General features: G+C 39.4%; 1 protein-coding gene across 6 annotated transcripts in view; it reads right to left on the bottom strand.

Annotated features, from left to right (window-relative positions):
* Positions 1 to 25860, bottom strand: part of STAB2 (stabilin 2) — a 98597-nt gene that overhangs the window by 8442 nt on the left and 64295 nt on the right. For 5 of the 6 annotated variants that reach the window (XM_042467108.1, XM_042467109.1, XM_042467110.1 and 2 more), the window contains 20 exons: positions 25716 to 25787; positions 23944 to 24063; positions 21884 to 21931; positions 21611 to 21694; positions 19731 to 19877; positions 16546 to 16686; positions 14742 to 14801; positions 14409 to 14585; positions 14180 to 14272; positions 12866 to 13012; positions 12063 to 12119; positions 10380 to 10503; positions 9881 to 10030; positions 8935 to 9039; positions 7988 to 8095; positions 5667 to 5860; positions 4680 to 4821; positions 4003 to 4136; positions 2486 to 2651; positions 319 to 425 (listed from right to left, as the gene is read on the bottom strand). In XM_042467108.1, the coding sequence (XP_042323042.1) occupies positions 319 to 425; positions 2486 to 2651; positions 4003 to 4136; positions 4680 to 4821; positions 5667 to 5860; positions 7988 to 8095; positions 8935 to 9039; positions 9881 to 10030; positions 10380 to 10503; positions 12063 to 12119; positions 12866 to 13012; positions 14180 to 14272; positions 14409 to 14585; positions 14742 to 14801; positions 16546 to 16686; positions 19731 to 19877; positions 21611 to 21694; positions 21884 to 21931; positions 23944 to 24063; positions 25716 to 25787 (2376 nt within the window). Of the gene's footprint in view, positions 1 to 318; positions 426 to 2485; positions 2652 to 4002; positions 4137 to 4679; positions 4822 to 5666; positions 5861 to 7987; positions 8096 to 8929; positions 9040 to 9880; positions 10031 to 10379; positions 10504 to 12062; positions 12120 to 12865; positions 13013 to 14179; positions 14273 to 14408; positions 14586 to 14741; positions 14802 to 16545; positions 16687 to 19730; positions 19878 to 21610; positions 21695 to 21883; positions 21932 to 23943; positions 24064 to 25715; positions 25788 to 25860 lie in introns of those variants that run through there. The other variant, XR_006103970.1, reaches the window with a different exon arrangement.

Genomic DNA, 25860 nt, shown 5'->3' with positions numbered 1-25860 from the left:
CAAGAAGGCAATTAAAAAGTCCAGAATTACCCTAAATGGACTAGAATTTAAAATTGGGTGATTTTGACACTGATACTATGAGTTGTGGATGTCTCAGCCTGGTAGCATCAGATATTCTGTTTACTATAACTGACTGAACATTTTAGTTATATCGAACATTGGCAATGGAATATAGTTCAAAATATAAAGATCAAAATATATCGGTGCAGATTTTTTTTCCTGGTAAAGTAATATAAATAAACTGGACAGAGGCTGTTGTTGGACAAGTTCTTGATCAAAATGTGTTTCAGAGAATAAGGATCCGCTTTTGGTACTTACTGACACAAAGTTTGTAAAGGTTGGGAAAGAAACAAGGACCTGAAGCAGGTTTCCACTACATGCAAATCCATCACCCACATAACCTGTTTTACAGGTGCAGTTGACATCTATAAAATAAATTTATAAAAAGAGATGAGTTTTAGACAGCAAAATGATGCACTATATTGATATTTGCAAAAACATCTGCAACTGTAAAAAAAACAACATTATTTTTGAAATAAAAATGGTTTATTCAGAAAGGCTCGGGTTAGTGATAACCACATAGCTTCAGATACTGCAAATTCCTGATCACTGGACATGTTGGCTCAGGCTTCTGGGAGACATAGTCAAGCAATATCTGGAGATCCAATTTTAGAAACCACTGATGTATTCGCTTGTATATGCATGATCAGCCTATCATGAAGTCTTGAGCACATGCTCAGTGCAGTGCTAGACTGACAGAATCCTTATCCAAGTATGTCAGTCTAGTAGTCCATGCCAACATCCTTGTCTCCTCAGCTATGGTTAAGGATGATTTATGCACAGGAATCTGGCACAGAGATTGATGAACCAGTCAATTTTTGCTAATATACATATTTTTCTGTTTATTTTGCCCCAATATATAATTTTTTATGTGCATATTTTTATCGGAAAACTCCGCTGCAAAATTTTAAGACATATGATTTCAAAAGATAACTTATGTTTAGGTTCACACACATTCAGATTAGATACATTTGCATTCAAATGTTGTCCAAATTACTCCCCTATCCATGGTCTGAAGTGAACTAGGATCTTTGGGGTCAGTAAGAATAAGAAAGAATACAGAAACACAGGTGGTTTACAGACCGCCCAAAAAGGGCGGCCTGCTGCCTCCTCCTTTTCAGCCTCCAAATGGGGAGGCTTCCCAGCGGCAGAAAAAGAAGCCACAAAAAGCGGCTTCTTTTTCTGGTGCCCTTGTGACGCCCTAAGGCACCAATGGCGCACTTGCGGTGTCACAAATGCGCCGGGACATGCGGATGCTAGGCGTCCATCACATCAAAATGGCAGCACCCATGTAGAATGGACGCCGCCATTTTGTATGTACTGTGTATGTACTAGGATTGGGGGCGTCTGGAAAGGGCCATAGTTTAGTTCAAGAGGAACTCATATCTCTCCCTCTCCTGGAAGATCCAATACCGAACCTGATGGCATTGAGTGGATCAATCTAAAGCAAAGGGAACAGTTAGGGAACTAGGAGGGAGCAAAGGCCATTTCCCATACATGGGCAATAGGAGAGACTGCAGAAGTTTAATTTTGCTTGAACCTACTGAACATTTCCCCCTATTTTCCAGCCATTTTCCAACTGATTTTAAAAAAAAAATTAGATGTAGTTTGATGGCTCCAGGGATCTTTAGAGAAGCTTTGATGGCCACAAAATGGGGCTCTGGGGCCACATGCAGCATATGGACTGGATTTTCCCCATTCCTGATTTAGACACCAAAGATAATTAGAGGCTACAGCTGCAATCCAGTAGTTCATCACAGTAGCTATCATATCCCCAAGTGTCCCTATTTGGCAGGGACAGTCTCAATTAATCTTCTGTCATCTCAGTTTTTAATGCTTTTTAAAATGCTCCAGTTTCTCTCTCCTCCTCCCACTTTTCCACTTTGTTGCAAATTTAGTTCAGTATACAAAAGTTTATGCTCAGTTAACTCAGTAAGAGGGAAAAAGATTGATGGGCAGGGAATGTGGCCTTTCCCAGCAGGCTCGGGCAAAATCAAAACTGTTGCAGAATCTCCTTGGTTTCTGTGCTCTTCCTCATTAATAACTTTTGACATCTTGGACACATTCTGATGCTTATTGGACACATGTGCCTCAGTTTCCATCTGCACAATGTTGCAGGATATGTATCCATCAGCTCATGACCATTGCTAGTAGCAACACAGATAATTATGAGACACTTCTCCATAATGCATCCTCAGCCATCTGAATTTGGGAAAGTAGGCAATCTATCAGCATGAAGAAATAAAGTCCTATTCTATTCAAATGGTGGCATTTTCTGCTGTGTTAAAAACTTTCTGAGAATATATAAAAACAAGCCTGGAGCCTGCTGCCAAGAGAATAAAATACTATGAGAACTCAAGACTACTTGCATTTCTGGAAATGAGCTGAGTTTTCAATAGGCAGTACTGGGTAAAGACACTCTTACCCTTGACTCTGTAGCAGAAGCCATCCCAGGTTTCACTTTTGTTGTATCGAGGCCCATAGTCAATAATTCCAACGACTCCCCCACCACATTTTGGGGCAGAGAAGGCTGTTGGATATGCTACCCTGCCATCAGCCAGCCAGCCAGCAGCACAAAAATGGTAGTTTGCCTGTCATTAGCAGATGAACAATAAGATGATAAAACAAAATGGGTAGTTATTGTAGGCCAAGTCAGGTGTGGCCCAACACATTTTGCTGCCCATGGTAGATCATCAAATACGAGAACACAGAAAGATCTCTTAATGAAAGTGGCTAACCAAAAGATAGGGAATATCAATCTCCAAAATAAAAATGTAATACAAAGTGCAATACTGAGTGGAAAAATATTTACTGACAAAATATGTTAACAATGAAAAACATTTCAACTATATAAAAGATGAGGCGAGGGGCTTCACAGTATGAGCAACAGTGCTGAAACATAAGGAGCACGTGTGGGCCAGTTGCAGTGCCAGAGTTTGCTACAGAGTTTCCAGGATCCTCTGCAGCAAATCAGAGGTCAAATTGATGCAAGGTAAGGGCTATTTATCCTGGAATCAGGCCAGATCCTGTGAATCCACATTCAGTTTACTAGGATCAAGCCCAATCCCAGGGTTTTGGCCCATGTTGTCCAAACAGGACTACAAGGCCAGTAGGATAAGGGGCTTTTGGCCTGTGCAGATAGCCCCTAATTCTGCCTTATTTGTCAAATCCTGCAGCATCTTATGCCCAATTATGGCATGGTCTGATGCACTGATTGTGCCATTACATTGTTTGTGGATCAATAAAATCTTTGAGAGAGGCCCCTTTCTTTGTCCCACTACCTTCCCAAACCTGGGAATTCTTGCACATTCAGGTACAGAATGGCTCAGACAACACGAGCCAAAACCCTGGGATTGTTCTGCAACTTGAAAGAGTGAAGGAATGTATGCACAGAAATGTGAAGTCAAAGGCTTTCATGGCCGGCATCCATAGTTTTTTGGTGGGTTTTTCGGGCTATGTGGCCATGTTCTAGAAGATTTCCTTCCGAGGAAGAAAATCTTCTAGAACATGGCCACATAGCCCGAAAAACCCACAAAAAAACTATGCACAGAAAATTCAATCAATACAGGCCTTTGCATTCATTGCAGTGGTTTCTACTGATTCATTGCTGATCTTGACTGGTCAAAATGCAATGCACTTATTACACTACTGGCTGTAATGTACATATAATATATTGAAAGGAAGAGGCTAAAATATATGGGCAGGTATATGAATTGTCTTTGGTGGTTTGTATAAAAGCTTGCAGCAATAGACAATGGTCATACATTTCAACTTTCATCACTTGAATTTCGTTTTTCTTTGGACCAAACAAATTGTGTATCTACTGTATCTGCTCTTTAGAATGAATCCTTCAAGCAGCCAGGTTTCACTGTTCAATACTGAGCATAATATTATTTACAATGCACAGCTGCCCTGTGTGCTATGTGAAATGAGCATCATTACCTTCTGAGCATATAAAAGCTGAGTGTATGTAGCTACTGTTGCTCCTTCATCTGCACAGGTCTTATTTACTTGACTGAAAGTCAGCTTATACTGTCCCTTTGGAGAACGTACATGAAAAACTCCAACAGTAGCATCTGCAAGGAAGAAAGAGGCAAAAATAAAATCAAGGAATGATGCTGGTGGTGAGTGGGCATCAGTTTTAAACAATATGCTTTTTTAAAGGTAAGAAAACTGAAATCAAATATGTCCACTGCACAGTTTTATAGTCAACACCCACATTTTACAGTATATCCAGCTCCACATGCGACAATTGCTTCAGCTGGCAGAAATTGTGAGATGACAACAAGGTATTGGAGGAGAGAGTCTGCCCTGGACCCCCTAATCTAGTTTATTGTATTCAGGTGTAGTGAAGAATTCTGATGCATTACCACTGGGAAAGGATGATTTAACTCTCAGTCCAGTCTAGTTCTTTGCTTCCAGTTCTTTGACTCGGGTAGTAAAATCTTTTTGTCCAGAGAACAGAACACTCTCTGGGGTAGCCAGTTTCCCATGCAAACTGAATACATATGTTTTGAAAGAATTATAGGATTATGTAATCCCAAAATATCTTGATACATGGTTGTTAAAGGAAGATCCAAACTTTTGACCAATTCTGTGCTTATTTCTGTAGTACTTACCTTGGAAATGAAGATCAGCACAATTAGCATCAGCATGGCACTGTCCATTATCTTGTAAACATCTGTCCACTGGTAATTTTTTCACTTCACAACTCAGTCCATCACCAATGTAGTTATCCTTGCATTCACACTTATATTTATCCTGGAAGGAAAAAAAAATAATTGCTACTAAATATCAAAAGTACACAAGGATGTGATGTGGATATTGAACTGCAACTCATTTGAATTCTGAACATTTTCCATGCAAGAGAAAAACAAAATTTTTAGCCTTTCCAATTATTGGGAAGCCCTCATAAAATGACTGTTACAAGTGTGCCCTAAATATGTTCTACAGACCGAGTCCTGTAGAACATATTTAGGACAGAATATACATTTTTAGATCAACTATCAATTCTATTACTTTTCACTGAAGTCAAACATCTACATGTTGTTTACTTAGGGGATAGCTGTATAATTGTTCCATTTCTATTTTGTGCACTACATATGTACAGTACTTCCATGTATAATGATCCAGCTCCCTATGACACCAGAATGGAATACTAGCTGTATGTTATTACATTTTTGACTGTTCTATATAATATAATATTAAGTCTGTAAACCTTCTTCTAGACTAGGACTGGGGAACCTTTGGCTCCACAGATGTTGCTCCACTGATGTCACATACTATTGCTACAGCCAGTGGGCTTCTATGTCTGAGCGGCATTTGAATCCAGGTCTCCAGAGTTATTGTCCAATGCTCAAAACACCGCACCACACTGGGTCTCAGGGTTAAAATACTTAAATAAAATATAGAATGTACAAGTCAATATAGCTGGCCAAAATAGCTAAGGGGTGTCTGTCTTTTTTTGGCAAGCTTGTTATGCTCCCTTTTATACTAAAAGTATTCAACTCCAAGTAGGGGCAGATGCTGTCTGAAGAAGCAGCTTAATACAGAAGAGAGAAACAACCTCTGTCCATGATGTAATTTAAAAAAGCTACAACACTTACAGGACCTGTCATTGTACAAGTAGCATGTTCATCACATCCACCATTGAGTCCATCTGTGCAAGGGTTGATAGCAATGCAGGTGTAGCCATCTCCTTTGTAACCTTTCTGACATGTGCAATTGACCGTCACACCAATTTGTATACATTTTGCATTCTTATGGCAGCCACCATTGGCTTTCTTACAGAGGTTCTCAGCTGTAGAGTGAAAAGAAAAAATTCCACAAACAAATGATGTCTTTAGCTCCTATATTTTTAATGTATTGGGCTACAGTATTTTAAAATTCTATCTGAGTTTTATACTGTGTTGAGACCTGTAGTTTAGTGTTGGATCTTATTTTAAAACTATGTTCTTATTCATTCTCTTAATTGCCTAGAAAATCTTTGGTTTGTTTATTAATACTGTATATAAACTATCAATGCATTTACTACTATTACTAGCCTTAAGTAGAAAAAAATTTCATGAGTTACTTTACTCCTTTTTTGGAAAAATTATAAATGGTCCCTAAAGAATAGGAAAATGCATTTTTTTAAAGTATGGGCAGCTTCAGGCAACATAGGAACATGGCACTACCTCCTGTGCTATATGAATGACAACAGAAAACAGTGCAAATATCTTTAACAATGAAGGGTATTATTGATATTTTGGTTCATTGCAAAAGAGTGTTGTAAGGCAGACAGAAATTCTGCCTGAAATGGAGGAAGAAGCAAATGCTTACTTGGCTCTCTACATCAGCTCAACTCTTCATCTCTGTCTGGATTTGCCCCCCCTCCCACCACAAATGGGCCAGCTTTGTAGAGGAGAGCTTTAATGATCACATGCTTCTTTAAGCTGAAGGTTAGAACTGAAAGGTCAGAGCTAAAATGGACAGCTGGATTTGGCCCAACTTGCTAGGTTAATTATCTCATCAAAACTTGGTGCCACAATAAGAAAGGGAGAAAGGAAGAAAAAAAAGAAACACTGTAAACACTATAAATGTGGCCTGACTTAGAGATGTTTTTGAAAGTGACAGAAGGCTGTTAGTCCAATGCTGCAACTGGACATATTGTACCTGGAGATTTTCTCCCACTCTATTCCATTCCAGTGCCAAAGAAAGGAGCAGCACTGCCAGATCTGAGAGTGATGCCCATTCCTAGTTAGATGAGCCTCTGAAATTCAGACATCGCAAAGATGTACAAGACTACAAATTCCACTATCCACAGGCAATGGGATTGCCTAAGGCAACAGCAGTTGCAGTCCAGTACAACTGCAGCACAGCTGTTCGGGGAAAGCTGTGTGGTTTATGCTTTTGAATTAATTATTGGATTGTTGGTGTACTTTACAAAGAAGGGTAGATGTGCTTCCACTTCCCTTTTTGTACTCTTTGGGATATGATATTTACAAGCAGAACTTTATATTTCAGCTTATGGATCCCTTTAGCAAGATAAAGTTCAATTATGGTGCAAATGTAAATATATATCCACTGTGAATAACTTATTCTTAAGTGAAAAATGTGAATTGCCTTTGTGCAAAGTGGCTTCAGCTCTATTTACCTCATATTGATCTCACAATAACTTATGTCTCTGAGGTGTAAGCATATACCTATCTTCATATTTTAGTGTGCAACATGGGAATTGTATGAGGGTTGAGGAATAAGAGTGCTTTTGTTTGAAGGACAGAAATGTGTGCATGTCTGCATACATGAATGTTAGAGGGGAAAGGGGGAAAATAAATCAATTTGAGTCTGTCTGAGCTCTAAAATCTTTGGGAGTGGCCCCTTTCCCTGTCTCACTACCTTCCCAGGCGTATTTAGTAGGAACAAGGGTATTCTTGGTGGCTGTTCCCAGACTTTGGAACTCCTGTTCTGTGGAAGCTAGTTTGACTCCTTCCTTGCTCTCCTTCCACTGGCAAATAAAAACTTTCCTATTCTGTTAGGTTTTTAGGAATTGACTGCAAAGGGTTTTAATCGTGTGTTTTGTTGATTTTATATCCTTTTTAAATCTTAATTTTAAATTGTTTCAACTCATAGATTGTTTAATTTTTTTTTTAAAAAAAACTGCCCTATATATTTTTACTACTTTTTTGGTATGTTTTAAATCTATACTGGTTTTAATAATTTTAAAACAACTTTGGCCTGTTACATACAGGTCAAAGGACGCATGCATCATTGAAATACCATACCTCCAAAGTGACTCGAAGCAGCATTATTTTGGCCTGTCTGTAACAGGCCATTGAGTCATAGTATTGAAAAAAGGCAGGAGTTAAATGACTAAAATAACAATATATCAAAAATGCTTAAACTGCATTGGCAGTTGATTTTCTCATTATCTCCAAGGAGAGTTTACCTGTACAGGTGATTCCATCGCCACTGTAATAGGGCTTGCATTGGCAGGTATTATGTTCTTTACACACAGCATTTACGGAACAGCTGGGAGAACACACTGGGGATGAAGCTGTCAAGAAGATTCAGAACTACAATTTATATTCAAACCTTTCTAGCTTCTCAGAATGATATAAATAAACCCAATTTGAAATTTTAGAAAAATGTGAGGTTATGGCCTAACTGGTGTTCTTGAACATACCCTCCAATATCTCACAGATGAAAACTGGGACACATCTGACCAACTAGTGTTAGAGTGTGGTCAAGATGACAAAAGTTATTAATGAGGAAGAACACATACTGTAACTTAGGAGACACTGCACTAATTTCTCTAATTTATTCTAATTTTTTGCCTTCAGGTGTATTCGGATAGAGCTTACATCACTAGTATAAAGCATGTGCATCTTAACTGGAGATGACAAAGGCTGTAATCCAACACATGTGGGAAGGCAAAATGTTGGAGAAATCTGTGCTAATCCTTTCCCAGCCCAGATTTGAAAATATTATTTTAAGTCAATTCACAGTGGTTTCAAGTTTTACACTGAGTTATTGTCTTAGGACACCAATGCTGTTCACATAACAATTTGCACATTTGCTTTACAGATATGCCCTCACAACAACCCTGAGACTGGTGACTAATTATTTTGCTTAATTAAACGTTGGCAACATTAAGCATATTTACTTGGAAGTAGGGCCCACTAGGATCAGCAGGAATTCCTTCTGATTGGGCATTCATACTATCTCAGTATACAGATGAATGAGATAACTGATTTCTGTATGATCCTGAGAAAAATTAGTTTCACTAGGTGGCAACTCTAAAAAGTAATGACAAGGTGAAATCTGCTTTACAGAGAGGAACAGTGACAGCACTAATTTATGAGACTATTTATTCCTACTGTTAAATAACCTGACCAAGTTTGGTCTCACAGAGCCGTCCAGTCCATTCGGTCTCACAGAAACATTGACCTGATCCAGTAATCCCTTCATCACACTGTCCGTTTGCTGTGCATTCACAGGCTGAAAACAGAATATGTTTGGATTATTCAAATAATCATAAAGAAAATTCTGTCTAACTCAAAAGTTCCCATACTGCATTATGAACATTAACCACCAGAAAAGCATTTCCCTAGAGCCCTTGATAATAATAAAAAAGTAAACTGAAGCCATTGAATAGGAGATGTGTGTGACGAAAGATCTGCACTTTTTTTTCAGGCTTGCACAAGTATGTTATGTTAACTATAGTATATATTGTTGTCTGCCAAGCACATACTTTCCATCATTTAACAAAGAACATGAGGATATGGTTATGATGGGAAAGGTTATTAATCAGGAAAAACAGATAAGTTTGGAGAAGCTGCAGCAGTTTACTTTGCCTGAGCGTAAAGGAAAGGACAGGATTCTGCTTCTCTCTGCAGTGTTAACTGAGCCCAAACTACTTTTGAACTTTGAATTCAGTTTGAAGCTAAGCCAAGAAATAAGGAAGAAAGTGAGAGGAGGAGAGACAAACTGGGACATTGTAAAAGCAGCTGAGAAAGTGGGATATCAAAGGATTAATCAAGACTTTCCAACTAAATTTGGGACAGTTGGAGGGAATACAAATGCTACATGTATAATATGATGTTGCCTTACAAAAGTGGCATACAGACTTAGGGTTGAAGGACAGTTTCCCATCTAGGTACTGACCAGACCCAAAGCTACATATCTACTGCAAAGCAAGTGTATCCTATACTTCTTGTCATGCTCTAGAACTAAGGCTCTTGCTTAGCAAGTAAGTTTGAAGTCAGCCTTTTCAGGTTCAGCTAAGGAATTTGGGATACAGTTACTTAATATGAACATGAAACATGAACAATAAACATACACTTGCAATCCAAGCCATATCTTCCAGGCAGACAGAGTTCACATGAAGTACCGTTGAAACCACTGTTACATGAACATTCTCCTGTACGAGCATATCCTTCATCACAGGTACCACGGTTATTACAAGAACCTTCTGGCCCTCCTGGGCAGGCTGGAAAATAGTGAACAGCACAGATTCAATCTTGCATGAATTGTTTCTAGAGTGACTATTTTGCAACTAATCTCTACAGAAAAGGACCTATTTTACATAATCAAAAAGCTATGGCACTAATCTTCCAGGGCAGAAGAACCCTAGTAATGTCAAAGGCTACCATGCACAGATTCAGAAATGATCCATCAGAAATGAATCATTTTGTGTGATTTGACAAGAAGAGTGGACCTTGTTCCTTTCTGAGCCATTTTCTAGATCAGAATTGCTGTCTTTTCCAAAGCAGTAGTTTTATCACTACTGGGGTGGAGTTGGGGAGGGGATACAGAAAAGTAGGATAGGGAAGTCTCACCTTGACACTCATTCCCAAAATATCCCTTGCAACACTGTGGCACCCTGACCACCATAGAGCAAGCCTTCCGACAGCCTGACAGGATTCGATGAGCGATAGTGTAAGTGCATGACTCTGTTTCTCCCTGAAGATTTCAAATTTGTAGATGGGGAAAACCAAAACCAAAAATTAAAAACAAGACATTAACAGTCTTTACATGTAATACAGTACTGGGCCCGTATCCTACTGATTAGTTCCAAGCAGAGTGAGCTGCTGTACAGTAGATCAACACATAAGTACATTTCATAGATTAAATGAGTATGCTGTACTTGGGAGTAATTGTAGAATTCAGGCCTGTGAGTGCATGAATACCTTTCAGCTTGCCACTGAAAAGCTTGGTCTTTTTATGCAATCCTTCTGAGTTGTTGTGTACAGTGCAGTCATGGGTGCCTGAATGATGTTTTCCACTCACTGCCCAGCAGTCTAAAAACTCTCCCATTTTACCCACAGCAGGACCAGAAAATCCTCCACTTCTTGCTACTGCTCATTGTGGTGCGATAATGTGGGCTGGACACAATTTCATGGGATAACAAAGATGGCCACAACTTTATGACATAACACATAGGTCATAAATAAATCATAATTCAATCATAAATCAGTCATAATCAGGTTGTAAATAAAAATCATAATGCCATAATAAATCAATCATAATGACATCATAAATCTCTCATAATGCTATTACAAATCAATCATAAAGCCATCATAAATCAATCACTGCCAAAGACAAATAATCATTTATGACAAGTTGCATGTGCATTCAGGTTGAGGGGACATGGGGCCCAAAAGTTCCATTCTTAGCCAATTGTTGAGCAGAGCTTCCTTTTGCTCCTGTGCATTAAATCTCCGAGTAAGGGTTGTACCCAGTCCAGTCAGTGTGATTTAGCTTTAAAGGGCATGTGGAGGGGTGTTCTACATTTGTTCCAACTGCAGGTTACCCCTCCTTTTCATCAGCTGTGCTATTCCCCATAGGTCCCCACCGCCACTTTGTATCATGCCCTATGTGCCCTCTTCCTTCCGATAACTGTCTATTGATTAGTTCTAAGTGAGGTAGACCCATAGCATGAACTGCTTTAAGATAAATCAACATATATGTACATCTCTTGGATTTAATAGGTATGCTCTACTTGGAACTAACAGTAGAATTTATTTTAGATCTATGCATCTTTCAGCTTGCCTCTGAAAGGGCTTGGTCTTTTTTATGCATTGCTTCTGAGTTGTTGTGTACAGTGCAGTCATGGGTGTCCGAGTGTCTGAGTGATGTCTGTCACTCACTGCCCAGCAGTCTAATAACTCTCTCATTTCACCCACAACATGACCAGAAAACCCTCTATTTCTTGCTACTGCTTATTCCATCTTTTTGTCTTACTATGAAAAGCCTATTCAGTAGAAAAAGATGGAATAGTGCCTTCTAATTGCTAGCCTGGGGAGTGCTTTGCCAATAAGTGCTCAAAAATTGTTTGGTATCTTAAAAACTATTATGGCACAGGTTTTCAAGGACTAGAGTGTACATGATTCAATGCAAAAATATTTACATCATTTTGATGCTTTCCTTTATGTACCAACGTATTTACAGCTTGTCTGTTTGCCATTTTCTTTTCAATTAGAATGTTTAAGTTAGAATCAAAAGTATAGAGCTATAATTACCACTACTTTGCTCCCCAAAGGACACTGAAAGGTTCTGTAGCAACTAATGCAGTCTCCCTGTTGAGAAAGAGAGTTACATATTTTAAATTAGAAGACTTAATAAAAAGTTTGCTAACACAGCAGTAAAAAAAATAATTAAAATTCAAAATCATTACCCATCCAGCTACATCAGCTGAAACCCTGATCACAATTTCCATATTTACAACTATTTTCTTTCCAAAACTATATTTCATTCTCTTTCTCTCCCTCTTTGTATATGTTTTGATATTTCTCACAAGATCAAAACTCCTTGTTAACGTAGAAGCCCTGCCCATATTAAACACAGGATCTACTTAATGGATGTGTGGGAGACAACAATAAGAACAAGTTCATACTAATGAACAATATGGAGGATAAATGGGAGCTGGAACATATTCTTACATAGAGCTGGAAATCATGCAGCACATCAGATGTTACTAATTCAATGGGGCATTCATCTGAGTAGCCAACTATAGGGTTTTCCTGTAGTTGGCTATAGAAATCTGTAAATCTATTACTCTTATTGAACTATAGAATTCAAATCCAAAAGGATCTTGCAGCACCTTTGAGATTTTAGTCTCAAAGAGCCCTTTTCATACTGATTTTTCAGACTAACATTGCTATGTCTTTGAATTCTGTAGAGTTCAGTGGAACATATCTGAATTGGCATTGCAATACTCTAATCTAACATTTCACATGCAACAATTCCCATGTACATGCAGGGGTACCCACATACGAAAAATGCACTGTATCAGCCTAAAACTGAGAAGGGTAAGAAGACTGACCGGTAACTGAGAAGTGATGAAAGTGTCGCAACGACCTCCAAGAACAGGATCTGTTAACACGCAGTCAATACCATAAGCAATACCACCATCAAACTCCAAGTGCCTTTGTACTATCTTGCACATCTTTTCACTGAGGAACAATTCTCCCTTAACAAGAAAAGTTGTATCTGTTTTAGAAGATCACCGAGTATAGGAAATTTTAGAAAGCACAATCAAAGGAATGCTAGCTGACTCACTGGTTCTGTTTGCAAAGAAAGATTAGACCAACATATGAATTAAAAACAAAACAAAACAAAAAACTAAAGCCAATATTTCCTGTATAATATTTTTATTCAATATGTCTAGTGATGTTGTATATTCATATTGCTTTTGCCATTTTTATGTTTTATTTTATTGTTATATTAATTGGTGATAAATTATTATTGTACCATAAGAATTTATTGTTGTAAATTTACAGCACTTCATAAATAAAGGTTAATAATAATAATAAATCCCTCTGTGGACACTGCTATTGGATGTCAAGAAATTACTGGAAATAAGTACTTACATATGACTAAAACACTCATTCTTAAATGAACAGTCATTTCTTTAACCCTAGTCAATTTTATGTGTTCTTTAATGAAGCCAAAGCTTCTGCATCCATGTCAATATGGCTTCTGTTGGGGTTTGGAGAGTGAAACTCCCTTGAACACTTAACCAATGACCTATGCTGGCAGAACTATAGAGGTAGTCTAATTTTGTCGACACTTTGAACTTCTACATTGCTTTCAGTATCATTGGTCATACTCATTATATCCTTCTGGATTGCTTTCTGGGTTGTGGATTCTGCATTATTTCTATTCCTTTAAAAAGTTGCAGGTTCTACAGTCCTTCTGCTCCTTTCTAGAGGACAGGTTTACAGAGGTTGTAGTTGGGAGACTACTTTTTCTCCCCTTTGGAACATACAGAGTTCCTTGGGATTCAGTTTTGCTTCCCATGCTCCCTTCCAGTCTCCCTCAAACTAGTGCCCTTCAAACATCTGAGACTATATTGTCTAAAATTTCTGACTAGAACTGGTCATTCTGGCTGAAACTGAGTGTTCAAATGCAAGGGCATCAAGATAAATAAGATAAAAACAATGGAAGAAATGTTTGATATTCAGTATCATCTACAGGCCACAGTGTCATTTATACATACTAAGAGAAATGACAATAGCACTCAGTGATACATCATAACCTCTGCATGTAGGAAGCCCAAAATTCAATGCTTGGCAAATCCAGCTAAAACTAAGAAAATATCCTAGCTGAAAATCTGGACAGCCTCTGACGTACTCACAATATTTGTGTCATCATCACCACATGTCACAGTGAGATCAGAGCCTTGAAGTGTCTTCAGTGAATCAGAGTTAGGGAGTGCATAAGCAAAAATCTAGAAGACACCAGGGAAATGTAGGACAGGGAGAGAAAAGAAAGGAGGGATGGAGGAACAGAGAATTCAGAATTACACAACAGAAAATGTCAATTGTTTCTGTTTCAGAAATTATTCAGAAATGCTGAACACCCACCTTAGCACCTCCAATAACGTGGAATTTCAAGTACTGCAGTAGTTTTTCCTTGTCAGACATTTTAAACAGTAAATCCTGCTGGTCCTTGGAGAGACCCCTGATTACTTTATCTGTGGGCCAGAACAAGGTGACTGGTTGATGAAGAGGGTCATTAATAAGACTAATCAATCCTGAACTCTGCAATAAGAAAGAAAGGAAATGAGGACTGCCACAATGGTATTTAAGCTATATTTAAGTTACTGAGTATGGGTAAGGAGGATGGGTAAGTCTCCTTCAATCGGACTTGTGGACCCAAATGCTGTGTTAAAGACTTGCAAAGCCAAATAATCTTACCTCTATGATGTTGTAGAAGAGGATGTACCCATTTTTTGCTGCAACCATTTTGAGGTTTTCCTAAGGAGGTAAATTGTTTGCTAAGTTTATTTCTCTGCCCAGGAAACATAATAGCAAAAGCAGTGTGGTTCAGAAATTAGTGACGTGTTGATTGCTTATATGCTTACTATAAAAAAAATGTTTGTTGCCTTCAGAAACATCTTATAACTGAAGCGTCCAGGTAGCTGAAAGCATTGTGAGAATGAATTGGGAAGTATGGAAACTAAAATCTCTTGGCTCAGAAGGAGAATCATGCCCACTCATGACTGACAGAATAGTGGAACTGCACTGGAAGGGACATATAGCACCAGATACAGTGGTGGAAAAGTAGCAATATTGGGAGCCATTGATTTTTTTTCTCATTAGTGAAAAGGTACTGACCACCAATGATTGGAATGCAAAGCAGCAACATGAGAGACATGACATTGTGTGAGATTTACCCACTACCAACCAGGCTAAATATCCTGCTGTAATTGTGATTTGCCAGCCTTGTGTGACAAGTCCTAAAGCTATCAGTAGCATCACAGTGGTTATGTTATTTCCTGGATTAGAAATTGCATGCTGTGGAACAAGGCTCATTCTTGCTTCCTGTTGTGGGCTCCCTATGGACACCCGACTGGCTACTGTGGAAAACAGGCTGCTGAGTTCAATAAGCCTTTGGTCTCATCCAACATTTTTTTAGTGTGACTGCACCCAAATTGCACCCACATGGGTAAATGTGTTCACAAAAACATGCCATCTTGCTCTCTTAAAACAGGGTTTTAAGTTCTAACAGACCTTGTCTAACCAAAGGAACAGAACAAAAAAAAAAGGCCAAATTAGACATGATGCTACTCGAGTCACTTAAACGATCATGGCTACTTAAAAAAAAAATACCCCCCAACAACTCTCGTGGCCCCATCTTCAGTGATGGTTGAGGATCTCCAGAGGGACACCAGGGTTTTTAGTTTGTTTTAACTATATTTTATGTTTTGATATTGTGTTTTTAATCTGTCATATTTTTTAATACTTTTATAAGGAGGGGAGGGATTATAATGTTTTTAATTTTATATTTTACTCTGTTATAATTCACTGTTGTCAACCGCCCGGATTGGTTCACCACAGGGCGGTATACAAATAAATATTATTATTATTATTATTAATAGGTGCCAAAGGCCCTACTCCCTCAGTTTTCATCAGGATTTTAGTGAAACAGGAAGATGTTCACCCTTACCCATATTCCAAAGGAAGGTTTCTCTGCCTGCAGCAGCTGTTAATACCACTTTCAAAAGAGTGGCATTTGAAGTGATACATATAGCATCAAGGCTAATTTGGACTTAAGGAAGAAGTAACACTAGGCTAGGACATTTGTTTTGCTATAGGAGCAGGAAACAGTTTGAAGAGTTACAAGTCCTCCTTCCATCTCTCCTTACTTCCTTTCAGATAATTTAAATCTTCTTCCACACATATGTTTGAAGAAGGAAAACAACATCATGTCAGATGTGCAGGCTGTAAAAATACAGTAATTACTTGAAGCACTGAGGCAAATAATCAAACTGCAGCTCTTGAATAAAACAAAGCATGTTTCCAAAAACTGCAAAAAGAATGATTTTGGTATTTCAGCAAAAAGAAAGAATCCTTAACATATCATATAATTAACATATTGCAACCTTAGTTTGACCAGTTAAATAGCTAATTAACCACTTGAATGAAAACAGAGTACAGTAATAAAAACTCACTGAGCAACTTTCAAATAGATATCATTCCCAATAAAAAGGTTATGCACCTTTACAGGAGTTGGCTGCCCACGTGGGAAGTCTTGAATCCTCTGTGGAATTAGGACCTTGTCTATGATGTGTATTACTCCATTTGTGCAGATCAGATCACTAGTTAGAATCTTAGCTTTGCCATTCAAAAAAACTGAATTCTGAAAGCATAAAACATAAAGCACCACATTATTTTCATGGACCCATGATGTTTTAATATGACAAAACAGAACAAGAGAAACAAACCTGCCCCTGGTGGCAGTAGATGGTAAAAAACAGACTCAGCCTGAATCCAGAGAAAACGGAAGTACTTGTGATAGGCTCCCCCGGTCCCAGGAAGAAAGTTTGTCCACCTGTCCTGAACGGGGTCACGCTCCCCGTGAAGGACACAGTTCACAGTATGGGGGTGCTTCTGGACTCGTCGCTTCACCTGACTTCTCAGGTGGATGTGACAGTTAGAAGCGCCTGTTATCAGCTTCGGCTGATACGCCAGCTGCGACCCTACCTGGGCCGGGGGGACCTTGAAACAGTGGTACATGCACTGGTAACCTCTCGACTTGATTTCTGTAATGCGCTCTACATGGGGCAACCCTTGTACCATACTCGGAAGCTACAATTGGTTCAGAATATGGCAGCAAGGCTGGTCACTGGTAGCTCCAGGGCCAGCCATATAACACCTATATTGAAAGATCTGCATTGGCTGCCTATCCGCTTCCAGGCACAATACAAGGTGTTGGTTGTTACCTATAAAGTCCTAAATGGCTTGGGCCCAGAGTACTTGGAGGACCGCCTCTCCCCATATAATCCGCCCCGCACTCTCAGGTCAGGAGGGAAACAACTTCTGAGAGTTCCTAAGGTTAGATACACAGTGTCCGCACATAGGGCCTTTTCTGTTTCGGCCCCCCGGACTTGGAACTCTCTTCCTGACGAGCTCCGCTCGGCCCCCTCCCTTGAGTCTTTCAAGAAAAATCTTAAGACTTATCTCTTCCGCCAAGCTTTCCCCCACATGTCCTAATTGTTATCTTCTCCTGTGTTTTGTGAATGTTTTTATTGAATGTTTACTGTTTTTTACTGGTTTTAAATATTATGATTGAATGATGGTTTTTAATGATGTATTGTACTGTTTTAATATGGGGGGATGTTGCTGTTACAATTTGTATTTTACTATGTTGTGAACCGCCGTGATCGAAGGAACGGCGGTATATAAATAAAGTTTCATTCATTCATTCATATAATGAGTTAATATTCAACAGTGTTGAACAGATTACCTGTTTGAGTAAGCTTTTTTTCAAGTGAAAGAAACCTTCATAGAAAGCTACACAAATCCCTCAGACAATATATTATGCTGAAGCAGAGTCATTACTGGGGTCATGGTGGTGAGGGCCACATCAGGTGACACTTTAAAGGGGGGGATGTGTGTGACACCACTGCTCTCCAGTTGTCTGCCTTTGGGCAGAAATGAGCTGTGGTGTTCAATGTGCCCCATTAAAGTGCTGAAGAGATGGTGTGGGTGGGGCATGGCTCAGTGGGAGGAGAAAGAAGGGCTCCCCATCTTTTTCTATTTTTTAAAAATAAAATTTAAATAAAAATTTAAAATGTTTAAATTTTAATTATTTTAATTTCAAAAATTATTTTAAAATCTTCTTTAAAACCTTACATCTTTGTATGGAAACTAAAATCTCTTGACTCAGAAGGAGAATGATGCCCACCCATGCCATGTGACTGATGGAGTTCCAAAGTCTGGGAGTTCCAAAGTCTGGGACTGGACCTGCATATATAGCACCAGATACAGTAGTGGAAATGTAGCAATATTGGGAGCACATGAAGCCATGTACAAATAAATATATTTCTGCTGGGTGTATGATATTGTAATTTAAAGGCATAAATTTAATTTTGCTAGCTCTTTATGTCACAACTATTGCTATTACATTCAGTGATATATAGGAATTATGATTGATGAGTAACATCAGTACAAAACCACTATTAAGGATTCTGTATGATGTGGTTTGGGAGAAGGTAAATGGATGTGCGTGTGTGACAACATGAGTTTCCTCACCAGATGACTCTGGGGCGAATAATTAATCTGAGCAAGGTCTTGCTTTCTTATCTGACTGTGGAAATACCATAGATTTCTGGCCATTACCCACCACTACTTGTGAGACAACTACGGGACTCTCAAGGTGTAGACAGATCTGACAGATGGGAAGCTGGATTTCTAATGTTAAACAATTCCTTACACGTAATACTGTGAACTAGCACTCTTCTGCCAAAGCATACATAAGGCTTTGGGCAGAACGATGATATTTTGAAGTACAGCAAGAAGAGGTATTACTTAGAAAGTTATCAATCATCTTCTGGCCAATTTAGTTTTACATTTGGGAGAACAATACTTGGAGAATTTACTCTTTAAATCTGTGACTTCCAGAATATTTCTGTCATCATACTGTAGCCAGTGAAGGAATATTTTCCTCAAGCTCTGGGGAGAACAGAGAGTCTTTTGTCCCATTTGCTTTTGACTTGATTATATGTTACTTGCAACAATGCAAGTTGTATTTGCAAAGCATTAGGTGTTCCATAAGTTTGGACTATGAGAAGAAAATTTAAAGCCCAGGAACATTAAGTCAAAGAAACTGCCGTTCTAGATCAGACAATATCCAGTGCAGTAGCATGTCACAGCTTGAACACAATTCTGCATTTTTTAAAGTAAAACATATTAACACTTTGAAGAATTAAACAATTCAGTGCTATTCCTTGGCTCGACATTTTGCCACTGACAGCAATGGGCAAGATGATTCCTACACCTCCATCTCATGCACAAAAATAAACTAGACCAGCGACTTAACCACAGGGGACCTACCCAAGAGCTTCTTAGGGGATGAAGGACAAGCTATGTATTTAGGGGATGAAGGACATGCAGCTTGCAAAATCCTGAGGCTTCTGGTCAATTGGGATGAGCCCTTGGCTAACTAGGTAACAGAATCTAAGGATTTCTTATGCACAAGCTTCACTAGAAAACATGAAAATTGCAAGAAGAACGTAGCTAATGGACTGTTCTCTTTCATATCTGTCATTAATCATTTAAATTAGTTTTCTTTTGGCTTCTATTTATTATGTCAGCGATCACTACATCACAGAGTGCTGCATCAATTTTCTGACAAGACAAATGAAGATATAATTATAGCCATATCCTCCCAAGCTTGGTTACCTGTGAAAATGTGATCTTAAGCTGCTCTCCTTGAAGAGTGGTGACAGTTTTATCTGATGTCAGGTCATTAAAGAGCAGTCCTGCACACGATACAACGTGGTAACGAAGAATCTGGGGCATGACACCTTTGGAAAACCAGTCATTAACCTTGGAAGAGAATAAGAAAACATAACAGCTAAAGAAGGGAAATGGCAAATAATGTACACTACACATATTGTCATGGTTATAAACATGACAAGACATTAGTTTGAGTAAAATAGAACAGTGGAAGATACACAGCCAGTCTGTCTGTTCATCTCTCACTCTCTGATGCAGGTCAGCAGATTTGCTGCCTTATAGAAGAACATCTTTGCCTCCATTTATGTTCTGCTGTATATTTCCAAATAAGAGCCAGCATGGTGTAGTGGTTTGAACATTGGACTATGCCTCTGGGAGACCAAGGTTTGAAATCCTGCATGGCCATGTAAGTCACACTCATTCAATCTCAGAGGAAGGCAAATGAAACCCCCCTCTGAACAAATCTTGCTCAGAAAATCCCATGATAGGATCGCCTTAGACTGAGTCATCATAATTCAGAAACTACTTGAATGGCACAGGGTGGAAAAATGAAATGCACAGGTATAGGATGGGGGACACCTGGCTGAATGAGACTACATGTGAAAGGGATCTAGGAGTCTAAGTAGACCACAAGTTGAACATGAGTCAACAGTGTGATGTAGCAGCTAAAAAGGCCAATGTGATTTTAGGCTGCCTCAATAGAAGTATAGTGTTTAGATCAAGGGAAGTAATAGTCCCACTCTATTCTGCTCTGGTCAGGCCCCAACCTGGAATATTGTGTCCAGTTCTGGGCACCACAATTAAAAAGGATATTGAGATACTGGAACGTGTCCAAAGGAGGGTGACTAAAATGGTGAAGGCTTTGGAAACCATGAGGAATAACTTAGGGAGCTGGGGATGTTTAACCTGGAGAAGAGAAGGTTAAGAGGTGATATGATAGCCCTGTTTAAATACTTGAAGGGATGTACCTGGGGCTAGATTATCCTCCACCACACAGAGGACATTTTCCACGGCTGCCCCAGTCCTTTGGAATATGCTGCCCACTGAGCTCCGCTCGACTAACACCCTGGCCCAATTCAGGAAGGACCTGAAAACCTTCCTGTTCCAACAGGCATTCCCCGATTAAAATCCTGTGGGTCTCCCTCCTCTTTCGTGGCCAAGAGGTTGGGCTATGGGGCTTTTTCGCCTGTTATTTTTATTGTTTGAATGGAGGGCTGATGTATTTGTATTTTAATGTATTTTTTGTATTTTAATGCTTCATGTATTGCTGTTTTTAACCTTGTTGTAAGCCGCCCTGATCGCAGGAAGGAGCGGGATATAAATAAAAACTTTATTTATTATTTATTATTTATATTGAGGAGGGAGCAAGCTTGTTTTCTGTTGCTCCAGAGAACAGGACTCGGAACAATGGATGAAAGCTACAGGAAAAGAGATTCCACCTCAACATTAGGAGGAACTTCCTGACAGCAAAAGCTGTTCGACAGTGGAACACACTCCCTCGGAGGGTAGTGTCATCTCCTTCCTTGGAGATCTTTATACAGAGGCTGAATGGCCATCTGTCGGGGATGCTTTGATTCAGAATTCCTGCATGGCAGGGGGTTGGACTGGATAGCCCTTGTGGTCTCTTCCAACTCTATGATTCTATGAAGGCACATAACAGCAATATTTCCAAAGAAACCAAATATTTGAAGTCTGAGGACTCCTGAGGTTTCCAGTGTTCTCTTATCCTGCAGAAAATTAAACTCAGTAGCCCTGAAACTTCTCATTATTTGGGAAAATAACATAATAAATTGTTATTAAAGCATTAAAGTCTTTTTGCTTACTTTTAGTTCAGTTATAAATGCTTCCCTACTTGGTGCAAAGACAGTAAAAGGGCCTGTTCCAGCCATGTCTCTAACACCAGCATCCTACAAGAAAAGAATGCAAAATGTTAACTTTGATTTCTACCATTGTTAGATTCAAGCAGTGGCACTTTCCAACTTATCATGTCAATCAACAGGAAGGACATTTTCCTTTGTTAAACATTCAGTACATATGCAATAACACTTACCAAGAGAAATTAGGACTTGAGAAAACATGACATGCAGCCTCCTTACCATTAAATATCCATTAAATCGAGTAGTATTGAAATCCATTGAAAGCTCCTGCAATGATAATAAGAACAACAAAATAAATTGTGGTAATCATAATTGCAACTCTTTTAATAATCCCGTGTAACATACAGCACTAGAATATGCACAGGATTGTATACTTCATTGGATAAGCAGCTGATGATTTTGCCAGGGTTGGAACTCTGCAGATCTGTCTAAAAAGACCAGACTGTTCTAGGCTGGTGGTATATGTAGTAAATGGTATATATGCATAACAGTAGTAGATCAGCTGCTAATAAGATTTCCAGCCATTTTGAAATCAATTGCTTCTTTTAAAAATATCTCTTAACACCAGATGTTTAATGTTCTCGTTCCAGGGTGGACCAAGTGCACTTCTAATTTATTGAATTACAATTCTTATTAGCTATAGCCAGCAACAGTGTTGAGGAATGCTGGGAGTTACAGTTTGACAATGTCTAGAAGGCTGCACTTTGGTCAGCCTCACCTTGGAGGCCAGCTTTCTAAACATTTCAGTATGCAGAGATGGTAGCATCAAAACTAAAAATTAAAAAAAAAAAAGATGCATGCCTCTCAAAGAATCCTTGGAGATTTATCTACATTGTCACTTCAAAGACAATGCTGCAAATTCATTTCAAAAGAAATAATGTCTAAGCAATTAAAGTGTATTTTAATGATAACTCACGTCTCTTTTAGACGCCCCCAACCCTTGTACGTACAGAGTATGTACAAAATGGCAGTGCCCTGTCCACATGGGCGCCACCATTACGACGTCACGGCCGTGCCACCTTCAAATGGAGTGGCGTGGATGTGACATCCTGGCGCTGTGGAAGGCGCTGTGTTGCCCTTTCCACGGCACCGGAAGGAGCTCCATTTTGGAGCTCCTTCCTGGGTTTGTGTTGCTGGCGCAGCATTTACAAGGCTGTGCCAGTGACACAAAGGAGAAAAGGGCTGAGTGACCCCTTTCTCTTGTTCCCCGCCACTGTTGGGTGTCCCTGGGGCATGAAGCCCCAAGGACACCCCTTTCCAGCCCGCGGGGAAGCAGCCTTTTGCTGCTTCTCCGCGGCCTGGAAAAGCAGTGGATTGGGGCCTCAGGGCTGCCACTGTGGCAGCTGAGGCCCCGATCCATTGGGGAAAGGGGCGGGTGCAGGCAGCCCCAAAGGGGTAGTCTGTAAACCACCTCAGTTTGTACTAGACAGAACTTGGAAATACTATTAAAAAAAAAAAAAAACCACACACACACACAAAACTCTACAGTAGCTCCAAGAATTCCTTAACCACTATGACTAGCAATCATGCTAGCTAGAGGATTCTGGGAATTGCAGCCAAAAAGTAACATCTCCAGGTTCTTGCACCAGATTAGATATTCAACAGAAGAGTTTTGGAACCTAGGTTTCTGCAGAACAGTTGAAAAACTGCAGGATGAGGAGACTTTCAGGGGGAAGAGAAAAGGACAGAGAGTTGTAGAATGGGATGTAAGTCTTTGTGCTGTTGACCAGATAAGCAAGAGCAAATAAATACCATAGCTTTCTCTCTGCTGTGAGGAGGCTTTTCATTAATCAAGTGTGCACAGTTCCCCCATCCCCAGAAAGTCTCCTTAGAATTTCATTTAGTGCAGAAATATAGAAAACATATTTTCTGTTTGGCAATTCATGGATTTTTTTTTGCAGGAAAAACAAGTGTATTCTTGTGCAAATGAACTGGCCTCAAAGGCTTTACAAAGTGCAAAAAACCTCGCTGTTTCTCTGTTATTCTCAATGATATTTTGTAATTTTGAGAAGTGCTCTTTTTTCACCTAGGACATGAAGTGAATATTCTTTCCACTCCTAGATCTACATGTGATTGTTGCTTTACAATGAAAAGTAGTGGCGGGTGGGAGATTATGTCAGGTGAACAGGATATGATGGAAATGGTAAGCATTTTTCTGTCAACATTGACTTACTTCTGCAAATAGTCCTCCCTTCCCCTCGCTTCACTGTAGCTGACTTGATTTTAAAGAGCATTAAATTATCTAATAAGTATTCAGTACAAAAGGGGAAATGTTTCACCATGAAGATGCTCCCTCTACAAGTAAATCCATCTCCAATATAATTCGGTCTGCATGTACAGGTTATTTCTGTCTGTGCTGTATCATTGCAGTATGCATTTTCCCCACAGCCACCATTGTTCTGTGAAAAGAGAATCAACATTAAACAAAATCTCCTTTGTCAACATGCATTTCATTTAAAAGACTAAATCAACAGGAAAAGAAGGTAGGTAAAAGTGGAACACTTTTAACTTTGACCCGTTACACATGGGCAGCTAGTACGTCCTGGGGACGTACTAGCTTTAGGGTAAGTGCGTGGCTTATGCATGCACTTACCCCTATTACGGACTGAGTCCGTACAAGATGGCATCAGCCGTTCCACATGGCCACCATCTTGATGTAGCAGACGCTCTGTGTATGCACGTCGCACCCCAGAAGTGATGCTGCAAGTGCGCGCTTAGGCACTTGCGGCGTCTCTTCCAGGTTGCTGGAAGGAGCGCGATTTTCATGCTCCTTCTTTGCAGTGCGGAGGAGTCGCACGGTTTGGCTGCTGCGACTCCTCCGTGCTGCAACCGGCAGCGGCCCAAGACCGCCCCTTTTAGGCGGTCTGTAACGGGCCTTTCACTTTTAAGTTTAGGTTTCACTTATTTCAATGAGATGTGACTCTTGTCTTCTGTGACTCGAAGCACTGGAGAGGAATGAACAAACACTGAAATATTGTGTGACTTTTTGGCTCCTCTTTAATGTTACAAGAACCCAGTATAAAAGAGAGATGAGAAAGTGACTGATAGCCTCATCTTTCATGAATATCTCTAATCCCTTTGGAAGCCATGCAAGTTATTGGCTACCAGCACATTCAGTGATTTTAAATATGGATTGTCTGGAAAACTGCTTCCTGTTGTCTGTTCGGAACCTCATGGACATGTATTGGATGCTCTGACTTTTGGTATTATGAAAACAGGAGAAAAACCCTATCTCTGTCCAATTTCTCCACACTAGGTATAATTTTATAAATCTGCTCTTCTAAGCAAAGTAGAGCTGGAAGGATATGACATACAGAGGAGTAGCTTAGGGCTAGAGATAAGTGCTTAATCCTTTTCCTGCCTGTTTTCCCAACCCACAGACTGATTACTAGTTAGTTTTCCTTCAAGAAATGCATGAAAACATGGTTCTGAAACATGGGGAAAAGCCAAATCAAAGCAAGAAGCTTTTAGGAAGAACTTGTGGGAGGAAACTACAATGGAGACCTGGTCTTCTTCTCAAGGCTGCACCACTGTTAATTATGCTCTCATGTGGCACTACAGAAGAAAATGTTGCTTTTGACTCAGTGAACAGGTTAACATCTTTAGTACAGTGTTGTACTGTAGATGGATAAAGATAAAGGGGACACTGGGGCCTTCCTTAAAAATGTTTTGACCTGAGTTCCTTTTCCTAATTTGTTTGATGGCCTGTAATCACCAAACAGTCGGGGGAAATGCAGCCGGATGATCTGAGTGAAGTTTAATCCTCACTCAAATTAAGTCTAGAGCAAAATCAACAGAGAGGTTGAATAATCACATGCAGCTGATTTTCAGAAGGGCGGTATACAAATAAATTATTATTATTATTATTATTATTATTATTATTATTATTATTAGTAAATGGCAACAGGTACAGAGGTCAGTTTTACATCAGTTTGCGGGAGGTATTACAAGATATACTTTGGCAGTACCTTTGGATTTCTATTTGACAACAAGAGGCACACATTAAAAATATTATGCCAATCAAAAACTGTACTGATATGAATGTACTCACAAATGAACATGGACTGATGTAGGTGCACGATTTGCCATCCCCGGAATATCCTTTTAAGCAATTACAGGCTGCCTGCCAGAATAAGGAAATAAGCAATGTCAAGTGATACAGTATAATGACAGTTTTACAGACTGTTAATTTAATT

Source organism: Sceloporus undulatus, chromosome 5, assembly GCF_019175285.1.
Source record: "Sceloporus undulatus isolate JIND9_A2432 ecotype Alabama chromosome 5, SceUnd_v1.1, whole genome shotgun sequence".
NCBI classification, from domain to species: domain Eukaryota; kingdom Metazoa; phylum Chordata; class Lepidosauria; order Squamata; family Phrynosomatidae; genus Sceloporus; species Sceloporus undulatus.
This window is presented reverse-complemented; position numbering and strand designations above follow the sequence as displayed.